Raw genomic sequence first — 21,523 nt, 5'->3', positions numbered from 1 at the left:
GTTGTGGAAGCCAAACCAGCCTGATGCAAGCACCGGTGTCTGAGGCCTCAGGTTTGCCCCTTGCCCATTGTCACTCATTATGGAGAACTAACGGCAACTTGCTGGACTTTGCAGGCAAGTCCCTCTTTGAGGTGGCGTTGCGACAGGCCGAGACGCCACTCAACCACCTCTTCGAGCGCTTAGCGGCGCCCACCGCACCCTCCTCGGTCGTCTCGCATTGGGTCCGAGATTTCAACACCGCGCACGAACCAAGCTCGCGACGGCCTCGGGCAGTAGTTCGACGGGGGCTCAGCCCGATCGACCACTTCTACGGCCTGGTCTCCTCGCACGTCTACGGCGATGAGCAGGACGTGGAGAAGGTCAAAGAAGCCCTCTTCGCGCGCCTCTCGTCGGCTCGCACCTACCGACACCCGACGACGGAGAAAAACCTGGTGGCGATGGACGGGAAGCCAGGCCTCGACGGCGCACAGTGGCGCGAGCACCTGGCCGAGCTCCGGCGTAACCCGGACGCGGTACATTCTCTCGGTCTGGTCGTGGTCGCTGCGATGGAGGTGTTCCAGTTGGGGGTGCTCCTCTTCTCCGGCAACGGCGCGCCAGAGCTCTTTCAGCCGTGCGGCGGTCTCGGCAAGGTTATCGCGTTCGCCTATGTTAACGACAACTCCGCACCTGCGCTCACTGCGATTAACGACTCTATCGACAGTGCGTCAACTCTCACTTGCCTGCTATTGGCCTATCCTCTGACACACACCACACACACCACACACACCACACACACCACACACACAACAACAACAACAACAACGTTCAATTTTCAAGGCAAGCCCAACGTGCTCAAGCTGGACACTCCAATGAGCAAAGCTCTCAACACAACAGCCGAACTGATCGACAAGCTGATTTTGGGGTCGGCCGAGATCAAGACCAAAAATTTGGTACTCTTATTTCGTCATGGTCTCTCGACCTGTCGCAATGGCCAGCAGCTTACGTTTGCATTTTTTAGAGAAGACGTGCTAAGCAAGCTGAAAAACAGCATTCACGAGCACCTGGCGCAGGCGACGAAGCCGACATTGCGCTGCGCCTTCTTTGCCGAGCCGGGCTTCGGCAAATCCTACCTCCTCAATTACCTCCTTCTGGGCGAGGATCCGATGCACTGCAGCACTCCCAACATCCAGAAGTCCGCCGCCAGCAGCGGTCAGGGTGTGACCCAGAAGCCGGTCCTCTTCCGTCTTCCGGCTACAGGTCCCTGCATCAAGATCAAGGACATGAGCGGGAAGGAGACCGTCAGCTGCGACCTCGCTGAAGCCACTTTCGAAGAACTACCCGACAAGATCAACGATGTCCTTTCGTCCGCTGACAACGACGCCGAGTTGCAAATGGTGGTGGTCGAGTACAACTTTCCGGTCCTCCGCGATCTTAGCGTGGAGCTGTTGGATGTACGTCCCTCTACACACAGCACACGACACACACGACACACTTGGTGTTTGCTGCTCGTGGGGCTGATGCTTGTTGTCGCGTGACATGACAGCTTCCTGGCTACCCCGACGAGAAGGTCCCTCGCTTGGCCAAGACGATCAGCTCGGCGCTGGTGGGGACGCAGGTGATCTTCCTGGGCCTCACTACCAGGAACCCGACACCGTACACCGCCTCCACCAATGCGGGGCCTTTCGCCTGGATCCGCTCCCTCGCATCGTCTTCATAGGCAACCTCAAGGACGACCGCCCGGACAAGCTCCCGCAGGAGCTTCCGCCCGCCAGAATCGCCGAAGTCAGGGATACGTTCGAGAAGACGATCGCGTACTTCCGCAGCAACTCGGCCCTGCACGACCTGCGCGAGCTGTTTTCCGCATCGTTCAACCTGAACCCCGACATCACTTCGCAGTTCGTTTCGACCGATCGTCTACCACCACCCTCGACCTCCGGAGAGAGCGCGCCCTCCGTACGCCCGCGCATATCGATCCCCAATGCGGTTGGGGTCTTCGTCCAGATCGTGACCGAGGCCCGGTGCCTCCTGTTCCGGACCAAGGAGGACATTCGCGAACAATACGGCTACGACTCCAAGCAGAAGTTGCAGCTGCTGCTCGACGAGTCCCGTAGCTCAAGCAACTGGTTCACCTCATACGGGCCGGCCACCTGCACCACGAGCTCATCAGGTGGATCGGCTGGCCGGAAACGATCAAGGTGGCCAGGCCGTCGAGCAAGCTGGCCAAGGTGCTGCGGGAGCTCAAGCTGGAGCTCAAGCATCTCTGGGGCAAAGGGGCCAGCGTCCCCTTGGACACGCCAACCCTTGAGCGATTTCTCAACGAGTTCGACCTTTTCGATGACTCCTACCTGCCGGCCTCTGCCATATGGAGCAACCACATGTGCACGGTAACACACCCACCGCACACGCACGCACGCACGCACGCACGCACGCACGCACGCACGCACGCACGCACGCACGCACACACTCACATGCTCGTTTCGTTGTTGTTGTCCCTCCTCAGATTCAGTCTTGCGAGAAGGACCTTCGCGCACTTGTGGCGTGCGACAAGAAGGTGAGCGTGCGGAGAGACAAGCCCCTCGACAGCCCGTTCCCCGAACCGAAGCTGTACGGTGTCGACGGCCAGATGTACAGCTTTCCTCCTCGAGGCCGAATCCCGACGACGGGCAAGAAGACTAAGAGGAAGGCCGAGTATGGCGTCTTCTCCGAGCCGCCGGAGAACCTGCAGGCCTGCATCGACCGCAACTACGCCCGGATGCAGGAGGAGTTCGTGACTCGTGGGAAGAACGTACTCGACCCCCTGCTCAGCGAGGGGAAACAGAGGAGCGACCTGGCCAACGCCGTCAGGCTCGTCTCCGCCGAGACGAACCAAGTCACCATCAGCTTGGACCGGACCCTGAAGATCATTACGGTCGAGCAGCCGGCCTGGCTCCGTGACGCACTAGGCAGAGTGATCCAAAGGGCGGCGCTTAGCAAGGACGGGCAACGTGGTCTCTACCCCATCTTTATCTCCTCCGAGGTATGTCCCTCTCCCCTGCACCTCTTCCACCACTCCCTACAATCCGTTAACGATAACAAACAACACAAAAACAGGACCGCGCCACACCGCTCCGCGAAGAAAGTTCGCACTGGCGGCCCAATCTGCTTGCCGACAAGCTCAAGCTCCATCCGCTGCTCTCCTACATCATCTTCTGCGCGGTGCCCAGTAGAGAACTTCCGCGCTACCAAAGCTGGTTTCCGGCCGACGCCAATCCGGGGCTGATCTTCATATCGCTGCCCGACAGCGAACTTGGCATCGGACGCATTCGTACCTTGTTCCTGCTCCTTGCAGAGCAATGGCGCCTCTCCAGGTTCCCCCCTACTCTTTTGGTTCTTAATCTGACGTCTTGAATTATTTTAGTCCAATTGACACTAATTTCACTTTGGTTCAAGGTTCTTCATGGTGGACGACGACATCAGCGAATTCCACGAGTACGATCCGGCCATCTACATCCGTGGTTCGATACAGCATACGAGCAGCACAGCCCGCGCTCTGCTCTTCCTTCAGCTGACGATGGACGCCGAACTCTTCCCTTCCGACACGGAGTCGGTGCGCCAGCGCTCCGAGGCGCTCTTAGGCATCAAGGCTGCCTACAACCGCATCATCTACCAGAATGAAGAGCTAGACGCGGACGATCAAGCCAGGCTGGTAGACCAGATCGCGGTCTCCCGACTACTAGAGCAGGTCGCCCGCGACCCGACCTGCCTGATCCGCGAGCTGGAGGAGCGCAACCTCGGTCGGGCGGCCCAGATGGTCCAGCAGATCACCAAAGCCAAGTCGCAGCACGTGGGCCAGGTGGCCCTGTGGAACAGTCTCACCTGCGCGAAAGGCTACCACGACCGTCTGTCCGGATTCCACAAGTCCACGCACATGATCTCGCCCATCCGATACCAGGTGTGTTTGTGCGTGTGTGTGTGTGTGTGTATGTGTCACGACTAAAACGGCTACGTGCGGTGCAGGTGGTGCTGTACAACTTGGAGGCAGTCGCTGGATTCCACCCCGTCACCGACGACGCCTTCTGGGAGGAGCCCCTTTCGCCGCACGCGCGCCATGAACTGATGAGGAAGGTGAGCAGGTCAGCCAAGCAGCCCTACAACGCCGAAGAGCTGAAGCTCATGCGCTTGGGCTACAAGCATTCCGATGCTGCCTATATCAAGTACGCGCTGCTCCGTTATCATTTACATGCGTGCGTCACTGACTCGTTTCTTGTGCATCACCGGCTACCGATGTGTCGTGTGTTGTGTGGTTCAAGGTACCTGCTGCTCAACAACATCAGCGGCTACATGGTGTACTGGTTCTCCTTCCATCACCGTGTTGACAAGGCCACCCGCTCGCTGGTCAACGCCGAGGACACCGAGACCGACGGCACGCGGATCACGAAGGGTAAGAAAGAGAAGAAGGCGGTAACGAAGCCCAAGACGAAGGGCAAATTGCAAGCGAACGAGAAGGAGCAACCAATTGCAGGGAAAGGCAAGAAGGGGAAGACGACGACGACGACGAAGGAGACGAAGAAGCAAGCCGGCTCCGTCAATTCCGCCACACCCCTCCGCAGCGCCAAGCCGAAGAAGACGAAGGCCAAGGCCACATTGACCAAGACAAAAGCGAGCCAGCAGACGAAGTCAAAGAACGAAGACGAAGCCGAGAACGAAGACTTCGAAGAGGAACAGCCGGTCAACAAGCCAAGCGGCGAAAAGAAGAGGAAGAGGGAGATCGAGCTCACCCAAGAAGGTCCCTCGGAGAGAAAGCGCGACCACGAAGGTCGGCCCAAAGCAACCAAGCGAGTTGTCCAGCACGCTCGGAAGAGACCCAAACCTCCCATAGCCTTTTGCAACGAGCAGCCGTTTACTAGAGGTACTACACGTCGAAGCAAGCTTGTCTTTCAAGAGCGAGTGTTTGACTGACCATTTGTGTTTTTTGGTAACTAACAACAGAAAGACAGCCGGTAGAAGAAACGGAAGATGAGCAGAGGCCCTGAAAGCAACCACCACACGCCAATCTTTATTTTTAAAAACAATTTTGTCGACATGACGGGTTACAGGGCTGGCTCATTTCTGGTGACTCACCCGGCCTGGGTAGTAGTACTCGGCAGGGAGAACGGAGCTGCCCGCTTGCGATAGGTGATCTGAGGGGAGAGCTCCTAGCAACAGGGCGCACGGAATGTGTCCGAAAGGCGAACTAGCAACCTCTGGGCGTGCTCTCTCAGAAGGGTCGGCCCGGTCAGGTATTAAATGGGCAGCACCAGCGTGGGTTTAACTTCATCAAGCAACCAAGCTCAGCCACAAACACACACAAGAGCCAACACCAACTGCAACCATATCCACCCCCCTACTAACAGCATGCAACTCTCCTCTGTTCCCCGACCCGGGGCACTGGCAGTGGCCGTACTTTTGCTGAGCGTGTGGATGACCTCCGCTGGTACGACCACCACCACTTGCCACCTTCTCCAGTCATCCCTTCTGATTCTCTTCTTCCTCCTCTGCAGCTGCGCAGGACGACGGCTTCAGTATCTTCGGAGGCTGGTGGAAGCCCAGCCCCTCGCCCACCATCGTCAACACCCCGCAGCCCTCGGCCTCAGCCAGCAGTGCTCCCGCCTCGCCATCGGCCAGCAGCGCCCCGACATCACCGTCGGCCTCGGCCAGCAGCGCTCCGGCATCACCGTCGGCCTCGGCCAGCAGCGCCCCGGCCTCACCGTCGGCCTCTGCCAGCAGCGCTCCAGCATCACCGTCGCCCTCCGCGATCTTCAACACTCCTCAGCCGTCTGCCTCGGCCAGCAGCGCACCGGCTTCACCGTCGGCCTCGCGCAGCCCCAAGCCCGGCAAGTCGGCCTCGGCTTCGCCGAGCGTGCCCGCCTCGCCTTCGTCGTCGCGGTCACCCACCGCCTCGGCCTCGCCCAGCTCCTCGTCGATTCCGGCCTCGCCGTCGGCTTCGAGGTCGCCCACCGCCTCGGCCTCGCCGTCTTCGTCGCGGTCGCCTACTGCCTCGGCCTCGCCCAGCGCCTCGTCAATTCCGGCCTCGCCGTCGGCTTCGAGGTCGCCCTCCGCCTCGGCGTCCCCCACGGCCAGCACTTCCGCGTCGCCCTCTACGTCGGCCTCGCCGTCTACATCGCCCTCACCCACGATCCTGCAAAGCCCGATGCCGTCGACCCTGCCCTCGGCCTCGGCCTCGCCCAACGCGTCGGCCTCAGCGACGCCCTCGGCCTCCGTTTCTGCTTCGCCCAACGCCTCGGCTTCAGCGACGCCCTCGGCATCGGCCTCGGCTTCGCCCAACGCCTCGGCCTCAGCGACGCCCTCAGCCTCCGTTTCGGCCTCGCCCAACGCGTCGGCCTCAGCGACGCCCTCGGCATCCGTTTCGGCTTCGCCCAACGCATCGGTCTCAGCGACCCCCTCGGCATCAGTGTCGGCAGCGCCGTCGGCCTCGCCCACAATTCTGGTGAGCCCGATGCCGTCGACCCTGCCCTCTGCCTCGGCCTCGCCCAACGCGTCGGCCTCAGCGACGCCCTCGGCCTCCGTTTCTGCTTCGCCCAACGCCTCGATTTCAGCGTCACCCTCGGCCTCGGCTTCGCCCAACGCATCGGCCTCAGCCACGCCCTCGGTCTCGGCCTCGCCAACCGCGTCGGCCTCGGCCTCGCCCAACGCGTCGGCCTCAGCGACGCCCTCAGCCTCCGTTTCGGCTTCGCCCAACGCCTCGGCTTCAGCGACGCCCTCGGCCTCGGCTTCACCCAACGCGTCGGCCTCAGCGACGCCCTCAGCCTCCGTTTCGGCCTCGCCCAACGCGTCGGCCTCAGCAACTCCCTCGGCATCAGTTTCGGCTTCGCCCAACGCATCGGCCTCAGCCACGCCCTCGGCATCAGTGTCGGCAGCGCCGTCGGCCTCGCCCACAATTCTGGTGAGCCCGATGCCGTCGACCCTGCCCTCGGCCTCGGCCTCGCCAAACGCATCCGCGTCAGCGACTCCCTCGGCATCGGCCTCGGCCTCGGCTTCGGCCTCCCCTTCGCTTTCGCCCTCGGCCTCCGCCAGCGCATCGGTCTCCCCGTCGGCTTCGATCTCGGCATCGCCGTCGACCACCGCCTCGGCCTCGGCCTCACCGTCGGGCACTCCCTCGGTGTCGGCCACCCCCTCAACCTCGCCGTCGGCCGGCGCCTCGCCCTCGGTCACGCCCTCCGTCACCCCCTCCACCTCGCCCTCGCAGTCGCCCTCGGCCTCGGTCACCCCGTCGGCCTCGCCCTCTGCCGGCGCCTCGCCGTCCACCACCCCCTCCGGCTCGCCCACCCCGTCGGCCTCGCCCTCCGCCGGTGCTTCGCCCTCGTCGTCGCCGTCGCAGTCGCCGTCGGCCTCCGCCACCCCGCTGCCCACCATCGTCAGCACCCCGCAGGTCTCCGCCTCGCCCTCGGCTTCGGCTTCGGCATCGCCGATCTTCACCTGCCCCGTGTGCCCGGTGTGCCCGAGCCTGCCGCCGCCCTGCCCCTCGCTCCCGCCGCCCTGCCCGACCGCTGCCGCCACGCCCACGCCCACGCCGCCGATCTTCGGCTCGCCAGTCCCGTCGCCCGCGGTGGGCGCGGTGGTCGGCCCCGGCACCAACTGCACGACTCCGCTGCTGGGCGAGGCCCAGCCCTTCGGCACCTTCCTGGTGGGCCGTAGCAATGCGACCACCACGAACGACCTGGCGGCCGTCAATGGAATGTTCGGCGGCCGCGTGGCCGTGAACGGCAGCGCGCTGCTCAGCGGCTACGCTATTGGGCTCGGGCTCAACTGCTCGCAGCTGAGCGGGGCCGAGCTGTTCACGCTGATCGTGGCCGGCGATCTCAATGCGACCAACGGCCGCCTGGAGTGCGGCACGTTCGTGGTGGGCGGTCAGGTGCTGAGCGCGCCCGAGCTGTCGGCCACCGCGGCTGCGGGCCAGACCGGCAACGTGACCGCCATCGCCGGACTCGACTTCCAGGCGGCCTCGCTCGACCTCGAATCCGTCAGCCTCGCCCTCTGCGCCCAGACCACCAACAGCACAGCGGCCATCGTGGAAGCGTTCGGTATGATCTCGTTCAACCAGACCGAGCAGCGCTTCACCACCGGAGTCAACGGCTCGAGCGTGCCAGTGGCCAACGTGTTCACCATCAACGCCTCCGCACTGGCCACCGCCAATCAGGTAACTCCGAGCCTTTGCTTTTTAACTCCTATGATGTTTACTCAACGCACACAACACTGACTTGGCGATCGTGTGGGCTGCGCAGATCTCTTTCAACCTGCTGCCCGGCGCCGACGTCAACACATCGCTGGTGGTCATCAACGTCGCCGGCGCGGTCGACGGCAGCTTCAACCTCACCAACGCGGTGATCAACCTCAACGGCCTGCCCGCGGCCAACCTCATCTGGAACGTGTGCGACGCCGGCGCGGTGGGCTTCACCAACATCCAGTTCCGAGGCTCCCTGCTGGCGCCTTTCTCCACCCTCAGCCTTGGGTACGTGCTGGTGTGTCGCGTGTGTCGTGTCGTGTGCGGCTCACTGATTTCCATGTTTCTGTGCAGAAATGTGCAAGTCGAGGGTTCGATCGTGGCGGCGACCTTGGCCGGCTCTAGCTTCGAGCAGATCGAGGCGCCCTTCTCCGGCTTCTTCTGCCCGGCCTGATCGCCAGCCGCATTGCCCCAGCCATTTTGAGATCCCTCTTCACCATTTTTATCCACATATTCACATTATCATTTTCAAGTACACCACCATTCTTCCACAACATTCTTTTCTCTGTTTCAATTTTTACAATAAACATATCATTCATCAACAACCATCAGCCCTAGGAAAGCCCTATCTTTTTGGGAGCATGAGTGTGAGTGTGTTGTGCAACCTCAAATTGCACCTCCATTGGCCAGACATGAAGAACTTTCGTTGGCTAGAACCCCCCAATAGATCCACACCAAGTGATTAACTTGACATCTTGCATTGTCCGGCCGGACTTAACTTTCGGGGCGAGACGCAACATCTCATCTTGGCCCGCGCTGTTCCTCCCGCACACGACACAAGCACAACATGTCACCTCCCTCCTTCATCAGCTCGGTGCTATGTCTAGTTCTCCTTCTTCACCTGAGCCTGTTCGTGGCGCTCGGGTCGTGCCAGTTCAAGATCTCGGTCGTGCAGAATAACATCACGGCCGCACCCGTCGAGTTCATCCTCTACTGCAACCAGACCATCGCCCAGACGGACCAGCGCTACGAAGACTTGATCTGGGCCGTGGGCTCCCTCTCCAAGGCCCCGTCCCGCAGCGACCTCCTGCTGCACAACAACGGCGGACTGGCGGGTTTGTCGGCGTCGGTCCAGGTGGGCGACCAGACCTTCTACGAAGGTCCGGTCGTGGCTCGTGAAGGCACCTACTGGTACCAGCCACCATCTTATTATTTTTTGTTATTAGATTATTAATATCCACACATCTTCTTATGGGCATTTGTATATTACTAATATCTTTGTGTTTCTCAAATAGTAAATGACTAATTATGGCCATAATGTTCAATGGGGTGCAGGGTGCTGTCAGTTGATGAAAACGATGTCATCACCTTGGCTCCGGATGCGATCCCGCACAACCAGCCGGCCGATGGCATCCAAGTACAGAAGATGACAAGCGACGACCTCTTCATCTCCCTCACCAGACACGAGGCCTGGATCGAGCCAGACACCGGCCGCCCCCGGTTCGGCCCTCCGCTCGGCTACGTGTCGCCCTTCATCGACCCCGAGGTCGTGCTCCCGCCCGTGCTGACCCTGACCCTGACCGAGACCACCTTCCCCAAGGGCCACCCCGCCTCCACCTTCATCGGCCAACCGGTTGGGCTCGTGCCCAACAGCGGCGTGTCGGTCACCTTCAAGGTGATGCCGCCCGCAGCTGACGGCAGCTACTTTGAGGTGGTGCTCGAGCGCGTACTGGACTGGTCGGGTGTGGGCTATCGCGTGTCGTACCGCTACGCCAACTGAGTCGTTGCATCGAAGAAATACATGACTTGTTTTTCACTCGCCATGCACGCGCCTGCCATGACATGCACTGTTCAGCTGCCTTTGCGGTTGGCCGGTGGGGTGGGAGTGGAGCCAAGGACTCTCTGCAGTGCGTGCTGAATGTGTCTGCACACGCACCACCGCACACGACACACGACACACGACACACGCACACACAGAGAAGAGGGCGAAGTGGTATGAGTGTCTGCGTGTGTCTTTGTTCACGTGCACCACACGCAACGCAACAACACGAGACACGATCGTACTTTGAAACGTCGTCGAGCCAGACCTGTCGGTCGGGCGCCGAGTGCGCCTTGAGCTGGATGACCCGGCCCTCCTTCTCGATGGGCACAAGCGAAATGATTCGCTCCTTCTCCTTTTCCTCGACTACGCCGTCGTCACCCGGTCAGTCAGCTGTCAACACCATCGCACGCGCACACGCACACACCGCACACGGGCACACGGGCACGGGCACACGCACCTTCGCACGAGGCGAGCTCGAAATGGGACGACGCGGTGTAGCCGGACAGGGAGTAGGCCTTCACGAGGACGTAGGTGCGCGGCGCATCCGCTCCGCCCTTTTCAGGCTTGGTCAGCACCAGCAGGTCGTCGAACAGGAACACATAACCCCTGCAGCCCGACACAACACGACCAACGACGCGACCAACGACACGACACGACCAACGACCAACGACCAACGACCAACGACACGACACGACACGACACGACACGACACGACACGACACGACACGACACGACACGACACGACACGACCGGTGAGCAGCGGAATGGCAGGAATGTGATGGCTGTTTGGCATACCTGGCGAAGCCGGGAATCTTCTTGGCGGGGTCGGTGTGTAGTTCGCGCGTCTCCAGCTTGCCCTCGCGCACGAATTGTCGGCCCACGCGGTCGAACAGCGTAAAGGCCTGACGCAGTGCGGATTGGGAGTCGTTGATGTGAGGGCCACGCGTGTGCGAGGGGGAATGATCGCAGGCAAGCAGGCGCAGCAGCAGTACCTTGTCGCCCTTGGTCTTGATCGCGTTTTGGATCTCGACCAGCTTGTTGGTGTTCTCGTCTTTTCGCTTGGCCTCGTTGATGTGCTGGTTCAGCTTCTGCACGTCCTTCAACAACTGTTGTGGTTGTTGTTTGTTGTTTGTTGTTTGTGGCCCTGTGTGAGTCTGTGCATTGCACAATGCGGCTGATCACGCGTGTCACGCACCTTTTGCAGCTTCTCGTTCTCATCTTCGCTCTCGGTCGTGTGTTTGGCCAAGTCGCGCAACAGGAGCTCGTAGCGCGGCAATCGTTGGATTGGCTAAAACAGAAATATATAAACAAAATAAATAAATAATAAATCGCACTACACGCCATTAAATACGGAATGCGAGGAATAAATGGCACGTACCATGATGAGCAGACCGCGCAGGTCGACCTGGGTCTGGTTGTCCGACATCTTCTCCTCGCCCGCCTCCTTCACGAATTCCGCATTCAGGCGCTCGTAGGTGTCCTGGATGAACTTCTGGAGCTTGGCGTTGGACTTGATCAGCTCCGACAGGGCCTTGTTGGAGGTCGTGAAATTGTTGACGTAGGCCGTGTACGTCTGGAGTCAACGAACGCAACCCCACGTCAGCAACTACCGCACGTCACGACCGCACGCACACGCACACGCACACGCACACACACACGCACATAACACGCACACGAGCGCGGATGATAGGACGTCACCTTGAGATAGGGGACGAAGGAGAAGAAGGCGTCGATGAACTCGCTCGAGGTGGTGGAGACCTTGAGCTCCTTGAGGAGGTGCGAGTGCATGGTCTGCAGCAGGCTCAGCTCACGCGAGAAGATCTTCTCCACCTCCTTCGTGGCGATGATCCGCTCCTCCTCGTTCGTAGCCGCCGCCGCTTGTCTCAGCGGAGTCATGTATTGCTGTGTTGCGTGCGTGCGTGCGTCGCGTGTGACGACGTCAGCGCATTCTTAAACATGAATTTAACTCATTAGCGGGCAAAGGTACCGTGAGCAGAATGTCGAGGTTCTGCGTGTACTTTTCCTCCGTTTTGATGAACTCCTCGCGGATCTTCTGCGCGTGCTCCTCGGGCGTGAGTTTCCGCTCGACCTTCTTGACCTCCTCCGCGCCACCTGTGTTTTCACCGTTTTCCGTGGGCGGCACGGCCGCGTTTTCCTTCTTTTCTTGTTCTGCTTCCACTCCTCCGTTCTCGTTCGCGTCACCGTTTTCATTCTTTTTTTCGTCTTCGCTTTCGTTCTTTGGCGAGGTGGCCTCGAGATCGCCCGCCACGACCATCTTCTCGGCGCCCGCTCGCATCACATCGTAGAAGGCCATCGTCCCCCGGCGCGCATTGGCCGACTCGCTGCGCTCCCTCTTGGCCGGCGGCGCCGACTCCGCTCCTTCAGAGGCCTTCTCGCCGTCGCTGACCACGGCCGTCTCCTCTTTCGCCGGCGCTTCGATCTTGTTATTGTCGACACTCTCAGTGGTCTTCGGCGACCGAATGCCGCTGCCACTGCCGCGGCTGTCCTTGCCGGCCTTCTTCCCTCGGCTGTTCCGCTTGCCGAACACGCCGCTCCCGCCGCCGCTGCCGCTTCGTCCCTCCCTGGTGCTGCTCTCTTCGATCGCGCTGGCCGCGCTGCCGCCCACGGTCGCGGCGACCAGGTCGCTCGGGTCGGCGCTCACGCCGGCGACCGGCTGCGGCTGCTGGTCGTCATCGGCGCCCGCGGCGGCCACGAGGTCCTCCAGCGACGACGTGGTCTGGTGGAACCGGATGCCCGGGAAGGGCATGGCCTCGCTGGTGGCGCCCGACGGCACCGACTCGGCGCGCCGCTCCCGGCTCGGGCTGCTGCCGATGCTGTCGCTCCGGTCCTTCTTTCCCTTGCGCCAGATATTGGACAGCGAGTTGCGCTTGTTTCCGCGGGAGTCTTCCGAAGCGAGCGAAGCGATCAACGGCGAATGCGGGCTCTTGGCTGTGGCGGCCGGCGACTGGGGCGGCGACGGCGCCGCAACTTGAGACGCGACCGCCGAGGCCTTGGCCTTGGTCGGAGTCGAACCCGGATCCTGAAGCGTTCCGCTGTCGCGCTTGCGGACTTCGCTGGCGTCATCATTGCTGCTGTCGACAGTGGGCTCTGGCTTCTGGGCCTCGGCCTCGGCCTGCGGCGTGCGCGCCTGCTCCTCGGTCACCTCCTCGGCGTCGACGTCGCCCCGCGCCAGAGCGTCCTTCATCGCCGCGCCTTGCTTCTTCCCGGCCGACTTCCACGTAAACTTCTTCTTCCGCTTCGTTTCCTTTTCTTTGTCTTTCTCTTTCTTTTCCTTCTCCTTCTCGTCCTTCTCCTTGCTCTTCTGCTTCTTCTTGGTGGGCGCGCCGGCGGCGGCGGCCTCCTTGGCCTCCTTGGTCTTGGGACTGGTCGGACCGCCGCTCACCGCCTCTTCGGGCGCCCTGGACGAGCCACCGCCTCCACCACCGCTCTTGCGCTGCTTGCCGCCCGCCTCGCTCGAGGCCTCCTTCTCTTCTCTGTTGCTCTCCTCCGCATTCTTCTCCTTCTTCTGCTTCTCGTCGCTCTTCTTCTTGTCGACAGGTGTTGGCTTGGGTGGGTCGGCGGCAGTGGTGGTGAGCGTTGGCACTGTGGTGTGCTTCTTGTCGACGCTGGCCTGATCTGGCGGACGGGCGGCGGCGGCGGGCGCGGTGGTGTGCGGGGCGGGGGGCACGGGGATGCTGTGGGCCTCGAGCAGGCGGACGAGCTCGGCGTTGTAGCTCGCGAGGTTGTCCAGCTCCCGCTTCTGCTGCGCGATCAGCTTGTCCCTGTGCGCCAGCTCTATTCGGAGCTCCTGCGCCTCCTCGTGCTCGAACGACTCCTCGGTCACCGGAGACAGTTCTGTGAGAAACACGACACAACGACGCATAACGACGCACACGGCGCACACGACAAGACACGACACGACACGCGCATTCAGGTAAGTGTGTCCGTGCGCGATAGCATAGAGTGGATGGGGGAACCTGTGGAGTGGCTGTGTCTGCGTGGAGTCCCGGCAAAGGCTTTCGGTTGGGTGGCCGGCTCCCTGCAGCCAGTCAAAAGTCTGTAAGCAAACGACACGCACATGCACACGCACCACCGCACACACGCACACACCGAGGGAAGAAGGTGGGCAAGTAATTAATTACCAAGTGGTGGCGATGTGGCCGGGCCGGGGTGAGACGATGCCGCCTCTGATTTTGACTCGGCGGAGCAACTTGACCTTGATCGGCTGGCTGAGGTCGCTCTCGCGCACCACCTCGAGCGTGCCCAGCTTCGAGAACTCTGTCGTCAGGAATGCACCCTGCCCCAACAAACCGTTGTTACTGTTTTGCCGTTCACATTCGACGATCACACTCGTGTCGCTAATAAACGAGACATGTACACGACACGACACACACAACACACACGCACACAAATGCCAAAGATACATGTCAAGGCGGGAAAGTGCGTATGTACCGCGATTGACAGCAGGTACTCGCTGGTCTGTGCTCCGGCAAACTCGGGCACCTTGGCCAAAATGGCTTTCTGCGTGTTGTGATGACCACGACAACAAAAAGAAGTGAGAAAAACTGGTGCCGTAGCCAAGCCACACGGCCCACCTTCCGTGTTGTCAGGGAGAGAAAGAGAAGGGGGGGCAAAGAACGAAAGAAAGAACGAAAGCGACAAGCAGCTGTACCTTGGCTCGGTCGACGGTGAACTCCGCCGGTACCTTGACCTCAACCTCCTTTCCTTCGCCATAGTACACCTGAGTTGATTTTCAATTGTTTGTGTTTAAAATCAGAAAAACTAGAAAAGTGATGAAGAAAGATCGTCAGACATACCAACAGGGTGAGGTCGGGGACGCTCGTCATTATTTGGCCTCGATTTGATTTGATTGTTGCGTGCCCGCCTCGCGTGAGGCCTCAAATACCAGTTTAATTCATTTAAAATAGCTCGAACAGACCAATCCAAATTATCCTGAGAATTTAAAAAAGTTGAGAAAAACTCGTTTTGGGGCTGAAGTGAAGAAACCAAATTTATTATCGAAAATTATTATAATTTCGTATCGGCCAACAAGAAGAACAAACAGAACTATCTTCCACAATGGACAACACGACGACACTGTTCCTGGCCGAGGCCGCAAATGGCTTGTGTCTGTTTGAGGACCGGGGCAGTCAGGCCGAGCCAGAGGCCCTGCACCGCGTAAGCACCGTCGTGTGGCAGACACAGCTCACCTGGCTCAGCGCTGCGCACTCCTTCGACGCACGCTCCCCCCCCGCGTTTATTTTTCCTCTAAGTAATTCACTCTGCATTTTTGGGCATTTTTTTTGTTTACACTCCCCACACAGGAGTTCCGGCGCAGGGTGCGTCTGGTGGCGTTCCAGCCATTTCGCAGCATGCACCAGGCGTTGGCCTATCAGCGCCTTCTGTCCGGTGCGTTTGTCACCCGACAGGTGTCTGCCATTGGCATAACCTTTTCATAAGCTAACAACGCCATGGCTCTAGGTGGTGGAAATGAGGAGGACGCATTCCTGGCACTGGTGGCGTTCGTGCAGCGAGGTAGCACATGTGCTCATATATTTCTACGCTGCTGTTATTATAAATATCATCTCATCCACTCCTGTTTTTTCTTTCGACAGAGACCAAGCGCAGATCGCGACCCTATGTGACAACGTCCAACGTGATCATTCAGCGCAAGGACCCGCAAACGTACTGCCCTCGTCCTTGCCAGTCCTCTCTAGGGAGAGAAGCCTGACCCTGGCTGCCCTGTGCGTGTGCGCCGTGTGGCTTTGTGTGTGCGTGTGCGTGTGCGTGTGCGTGTGCGTGTGCGTGTGCGTGTGCGTGTGCGGTGCTGCGTGTGCGTGTGCATGGTTATGTATGTGATGTTAGGTTCGTGTTGGCGTCTGATGAAGAGCCTCGGGAAGTGCTGCGTGGCATCTACCAGCACTTGGATGCCTTCATCGAGCTGCAGAGATTCGAATCCCAGCTCGCCATCGGCGACAATTATCCCATTCCGCACTTGGTACGGCATGCCATCTCTGTCTCGGCGCGCCTGCTCTTGCTTGTCCCTTACGCGATGACCGTATGTGTGTGTGTGTGTGTGTGTGCGTGTGTGTGCGTGTGTGTGTTGTGTGCGTGTGTGTGGTGTGTGTGTGTGTGTGTGTGGCCACAACCAAACAAACGCAGGCATCGAAGCCTGCGGAGGATGACCAGTTCGAGCGGCTGCCCGACGAGGTGCTGCTCCATCTGTTCTCTTTCCTGTCCAGCGAAGCGAGTCTCGCCAAGGCGGAGCTCGTTTGCCGGAGGTGGCGGCGTGGTACGGCCCACAAAGTCTTCGTGTGCGGGGCGGTAACTAACCGATTGCCGCTGTGGGTTAGTTGTGGCGGACGAGCAACTAAACCGTCAGGCATGGAACCCAGACGCCGCACGCAGGTCTGCGCACATCTTGATGTGTGATCTTCGGACCCGATCTCACCACCGCTTTCTTCGACAGGGCGCTAGCGTTTGCCGCTGCCAGAGAAAAATTACGCTTCGTCCAGGAGACCAACGAGGTTTCGTTCTTTCTCTAGGTTTCGCTTTCGCTTTCGCTATTAACACTTGAATGGGCGTGTGCTGCGCAGAATGGCATCATCCGCATGGGCGCGATGCTGGGAGAGCAGTTGCGTGCGCTCGAGGCCCTCGGCCAGCAGCTGCAGGAGTGGTACCTCGAACACTTCCCCGAACTGAAGGACCTGCTCCCCGCCGACTTGGGGCGCTCGGAGGCGACCAGTTGGCCGAGCCTTGTTCTTCTCCTCGGTCCGTGCCATCATCCTGTCACCACATTAGATGCGCCCGAGCCGACTCACCCAATCATGTGCGTCCCATAACAACAGGGAAGAGAAAGACAGTGACCACGGCGTGGCGAGGTGGCGTTGTCCAGGCGTTGAGCGAGATCGTGGGGAGCAAGAAGCTGGCGGGAAGCATCTTGGCCACCTCGGTCATCTCCTCCGGTACGCCAACCACGCCACAGAGCTCTGATAGCAGCAGGCCAGCACTCTCATGTTTATTTTATTTTATTTATTTATTTTATTTATTATTCATTCCAGGGCGCGACATCAGCCAGGCCGAAGAGAGGAGCATGCTCGCGCATGCCAAGCGCATCGTGGATACGCAAAAGGAAGTCGTTGGCCTTCAGGTGCGTAACAACACCCGAATACCTCCCATCAGTACTGTAAGCCCAACTCACCGCCTGACACAATCCTGCAGGACGATCTCGCCACAATGGCGCAACAGAGTGCTCCCGGCCTCGCGATGCTGGTGCGCTGGCCCAACTCATTATTAGTCCTTTCTGTCCACTGTTGTGACCAACCCCGGTGTTTTTTTTTGCAGTTGGACCCGTTGACCGTCGCCGAGCTGCTCCGCGCCACGGGCAGTCTGGTGTCCCTGGCCAAGTGTACCTGGATGACCATTGCGCGACTGAAGTAAGTTCGCTCCCCTCCCCACCCGGTGCTGACCCGAGGCCATATCATCAGAGACTCACCACGCACCTCGTGTTCGTTGCAGTCCGGTCGCGTTCAGTCTCCACCCAAACGATCCGTGGATGGAGGCCGCTTCTGACGAAGACTACCATCGTGCGTCGCCCGCCAGAACATGCCAGTGCATTTGACTCGCGGTTCTTACAAATCGTATTTTTGTGTTTATCGCTCGAACGCAGAGTTAATGCGTGTGCCCGAGGACAGCTACCTTTGGCAGTTCATTACGCGGCAAAATGCCTCGTGGGCAAGTGAGCTCAGCCAATGGCAAATCAAGCGAGTGACCTACCTCCTGGCCAAGCTGGTACTCGTCTGTGTGTGCCATGTGCGTGCGGTGTTGTGGGGTGTCGCCATCGCACGGCCAAATGCTAATTGTGAGGGCAGGTGGGCAATGCAGCCAAAATCGATGCGTTCGGCGCGGGTTCGGCGCAGCCTGAGCTCGAGGCGTACCGCCAGCGGCTCAAGAAGCGCGCCGATCTCCTGCTGGCGGGCGGCCACTTGACTCCGACCCCGGGCGACATGGCGGTGGCCGGCCTCGAGGACGACTACCACAGCGACACCGACGACGAGGTCTACTGGGGCGATGGGGACGTCGACGGTGATGGTGATGATTATGACGATGATGGTCAGGGCGAGGTTTACACCACCCCCGTCGCTTGGGTACCGGCTTCGGGCCTGCCTTGGTCTGCGTCACCCGCGCCCGCCTCATCGCCTCAAGGCGGTTTCGAGTTCTTCGCTGGTCTTGGCGGCGGCACGTCACCGATACCACAGCCAACTGCGGGGCCTGGCGGGCCGCTCTTTGGTACTGGCCCGGTCATCCAGCGATCGTACAGCACCTCATCGGACAGCTCGTCCGAGTCCGATGAGTCTGATGAGTCTGATGACGATGAGGAGAATTCCAGGTATGCGCGCCAGACACGCCGCGCTAGTGACTCGTGTAGTGACCACTTCGTGTTGTTATGTGCGGCGCGCCAGGCGTTCCGGTGCAGGTCTGGAAGTTGCCACTATCTGGTTGGTGATCAACAGTCTCGTCAGCATGGGTGTGTACATCCGACACGACACACACGACACACACGACGCACACGACACTCACGACACACACGGACGTGAGTGCCTGACTCTCATCATGCTGTATGCGCTGCAGAACTCCTCATCTACGAGGAGTCGCGCAGGCTCTTCGTTATGCTGCAGAGCCCCGGACCGGATCAGCGGAGGATCGTGCGCCTGGTCGAGGAATTCAACGGACACCTCGACCCCGTCCAGCTCTCCAGCGCCCTGCGACTGCTGGTCGCTCGCGCCCAGCCCAGCCGAGGCCTCCGTGGCGGCTGTCCTCCCGGCACCCGCTAAGAACTCACAGCAGGCTGGGCACTGGCATGTTCACCGTGGCACCCATCAATGCATCACGTTCAGAGATCTGTGTGGTCTTCTCTTTGCAGTTGAGCATCTGTGTGTGAACTTGTCTATCTCTGTTGGTTCCTCTGCCAATGTGGCACCGCAACTGCCCCCCCAATTTATGTGGAGCGCAGGTTCGAGTCCCGTGTAGGCAACATGTTGAGGGTTCGTCAATATTATAATTCGCACGTTGGTTTTTGATCCCATGATTGTGTAACAAATCGCATGAGGAAGACGGTGTGCACCTCGCTCACACCGCGGGCGTTATATGGTTGTGCCGGCCTTGCTCCGGCAACAGCTGCACGGTGGGGAGCAGAGCGGCTGGCCCGTGGCGCCGCCAGGCAAATCGGGAATGGAAGATCGGCAGGCCGCCTCTACTCAAGCTCAAAAGTGGTCGATTTGACAACTCTGCCTCAAAAATCCAGCCAGCGCATCGATTCTGTACAAAGTGAGTGCCTCCTTGCTTTAATCTCAGCATTCATATCTCATTGATTAATTTATTTTATTAAATGATACGAAATGCAGGCGTTACGACCGCGGATGCCGGTGGGTTGGTTGGCGCGGGTGCGCCGCATCTACGACTGGATTGGGGCGAAGACCGGCCCAAAACGATCCTCATGATCAAAAAGCACAAGAACGACGAGACCACAGAGCTACTGGACAAGATGGCCACGTACGCTCTCCTCTTTGCTGCCTGCAGGCACCAGTCATGCATGCATTCGTTCGTTCCACTCACCATTCGCTGCCACCAAAGACACGTGCTGGCCAACTATCCGGGTACGCGAGTGTTGATCGAGCCATCAGCGGGTGTTGAACTGCCGCACCTACCCACGTATCACCCTGGTACCATGCCGCACACGCACCACACACCACACACACACACCACACACACATTACACACACACACCACACACACATTACACACACATTACACACACACACACACACGCACGCACACACACACACACACACTTTCTCCTTGAGGCTTCATCAGCGCACTCAAATCTGCTATTCCATACTCGATTGCAATACAGACGATCGCCATGCACTGGGGACCGTGGTGGACCTGGTGATTGCCGTCGGCGGAGACGGCACCATACTTCATGTGGCCTCACTCTTCAACGGCGTACGCACTTCACCCCGCTGCGTGGTTGATTGCATTCCATTCACCAAACTGTGCGACAACCTTTCTTCAACTTGTGACGCTCAACACATTCGCTGTCGTCATGACTGTTGTGCCGCATGTGCAGGAGGCCCCGCCGATCCTGGCCTTTTGCAAGGGCACACTCGGGTTTCTCACTCCATTCCGTACGTCTTCTGAAGCTCCTGTGGTGGGCGTGAGCAATGAATGAGTGAATGCATGAACGCCTGTGCGTGAATGAAAGATTGAACCGCGGCGTGGACGGGCCGCAATGCGTGCATGTAACAGGACCAGACGAGATGGAGGGTGCGATTGAGCGCGTGATGAAGGGAGGGTTTAGCGTGACGTCGCGCATGCGACTCAGCTGTCGACTGAATGCGCGCGATCAACCCTACGACGGCAAAGGTTCGCCACAATCTCTCGTCTATGCTTTTGTCGTGGTGCTGCACCATCTGCACCAATCAAAGACTCATCAATGAACCTTCTCCTCGTGCGTCCAGTCTTCCAGGTGATGAACGAGGTGGCGGTGCAGGGCAACTTCGTCCGGCTCACCACCATCGACTGCTTCGTAGACAACCACCACCTCGGCCGATCCACCGTGCGTGCCTCTCTGTCTCCGGCCCCACTTCTTATATTTATTTGTTTATTTTTATTTGTTTTTATTGTATTTTGACGCCTCACCACGTTTCCTCAATTTCTGCGCAGGGTGACGGCATGCTGGCCGCCACGTCGACGGGATCGACTGCTTATTCCTATTCCTGCGGCGGCTCGGCCATCCACCCATCACTACAGGTAATAACACCACTCTCGCCGCAGGTGGAGTGGAGCGCTAACGAGCGCACCGCACACACACCGCATTGCATGCAGGCAATTGTGTTGACCCCGATAGCGACGAGGACCCTCCCGTTCCGGCCCATCATCCTACCCAAGGGCCCAACACTCAAGTTGCGCGTACGTAGCACGATGACTCGCCCCTTTCGCTCCTTGCCACCGACAAATGTTCGATGCCTGACCGCTACCGACATGCACCGACGTGCGAGACAGCTTTCGGAACACAGCAGAGACGAGGCCAACGTGTGGGTGGATAGCCAGCGGCACTACAGGCTGGCGCGCGGCGGGTCGGTGGAGATCAGCGCGTCTCCCTACCCGATCGTCACTGTGAATAGAGGCGAGGAGGAGACTCACGACTGGCTCAAGGCCCTCAAGGGTACATACGCCCCCGATTCGTCTATTCGCCCTTGACACACACACACACACCACACACACACACACACACACACACAACACGGCGCACACATTGACACTCTTGGCCGCTGCGCAGGGATGAATCGGTTTGTGGAGCGGGAGTACGCAGGGCCGGATGATGATCATCATCACTCTGAAGCCGGCCACCATCATCGTCGCCACTGAGACGCCGCAAGTCGATTGAATGGGGGAAAAAGGTTTACCGTTTCTATTTACACTTTGCGTCTGAAGACTCTCTTGACGACACACACACAAAA

General features: G+C 59.5%; 4 protein-coding genes and 2 pseudogenes across 4 annotated transcripts; 4 read left to right on the top strand and 2 right to left on the bottom strand.

The window, feature by feature from the left end:
- Positions 1-23: 23 nt before the first annotated feature.
- On the top strand, positions 24-4,991 carry ACA1_052430 (uncharacterized protein; the record flags this gene model as incomplete). Its single annotated transcript, XM_004343905.1, has 14 exons — positions 24-51; positions 115-566; positions 822-929; positions 1,050-1,194; positions 1,237-1,430; positions 1,523-1,594; positions 1,621-2,102; positions 2,147-2,363; positions 2,480-2,995; positions 3,070-3,326; positions 3,409-3,910; positions 3,976-4,172; positions 4,269-4,867; positions 4,948-4,991. The coding sequence occupies 14 exons, from the start codon at positions 24-26 to the stop codon at positions 4,989-4,991; spliced, it is 3,813 nt and encodes a 1,270-aa protein (XP_004343955.1).
- Positions 4,992-5,463: 472 nt separating this feature from the next.
- ACA1_052420 (uncharacterized protein) lies at positions 5,464-8,124 on the bottom strand (the record flags this gene model as incomplete). Its single annotated transcript, XM_004343904.1, has 5 exons — positions 5,464-5,765; positions 5,796-7,041; positions 7,081-7,635; positions 7,673-7,837; positions 7,918-8,124. The coding sequence occupies 5 exons, from the start codon at positions 8,122-8,124 to the stop codon at positions 5,464-5,466; spliced, it is 2,475 nt and encodes an 824-aa protein (XP_004343954.1).
- Positions 8,125-9,026: 902 nt separating this feature from the next.
- ACA1_052410 lies at positions 9,027-9,959 on the top strand (annotated as a pseudogene).
- A 71-nt stretch (positions 9,960-10,030) lies between these two features.
- ACA1_052400 (RhoGEF domain containing protein) lies at positions 10,031-14,848 on the bottom strand (the record flags this gene model as incomplete). Its single annotated transcript, XM_004343903.1, has 14 exons — positions 10,031-10,103; positions 10,244-10,364; positions 10,459-10,607; positions 10,797-10,903; positions 10,994-11,089; positions 11,197-11,289; positions 11,380-11,574; positions 11,700-11,903; positions 11,989-13,856; positions 13,979-14,040; positions 14,144-14,298; positions 14,454-14,522; positions 14,674-14,742; positions 14,819-14,848. 14 exons carry the CDS (start codon positions 14,846-14,848, stop codon positions 10,031-10,033), a joined length of 3,291 nt encoding a protein of 1,096 aa, XP_004343953.1.
- A 232-nt stretch (positions 14,849-15,080) lies between these two features.
- On the top strand, positions 15,081-18,835 carry ACA1_052390 (nucleolar protein, putative; the record flags this gene model as incomplete). Its single annotated transcript, XM_004343902.1, has 16 exons — positions 15,081-15,179; positions 15,326-15,410; positions 15,617-15,686; positions 15,867-15,999; positions 16,164-16,271; positions 16,598-16,745; positions 16,850-16,966; positions 17,063-17,151; positions 17,223-17,273; positions 17,346-17,437; positions 17,520-17,587; positions 17,671-17,792; positions 17,873-18,148; positions 18,311-18,390; positions 18,464-18,528; positions 18,633-18,835. 16 exons carry the CDS (start codon positions 15,081-15,083, stop codon positions 18,833-18,835), a joined length of 1,806 nt encoding a protein of 601 aa, XP_004343952.1.
- A 662-nt stretch (positions 18,836-19,497) lies between these two features.
- Positions 19,498-21,385, top strand: ACA1_052380 (annotated as a pseudogene).
- Positions 21,386-21,523: the final 138 nt, after the last annotated feature.

Source organism: Acanthamoeba castellanii (genome assembly GCF_000313135.1).
Source record: "Acanthamoeba castellanii str. Neff unplaced genomic scaffold scf7180000084594, whole genome shotgun sequence".
NCBI lineage: Eukaryota > Discosea > Longamoebia > Acanthamoebidae > Acanthamoeba > Acanthamoeba castellanii.
Note: the sequence above shows the minus strand (reverse complement) of the source record. Positions and strands in the feature narration are given on the sequence as shown.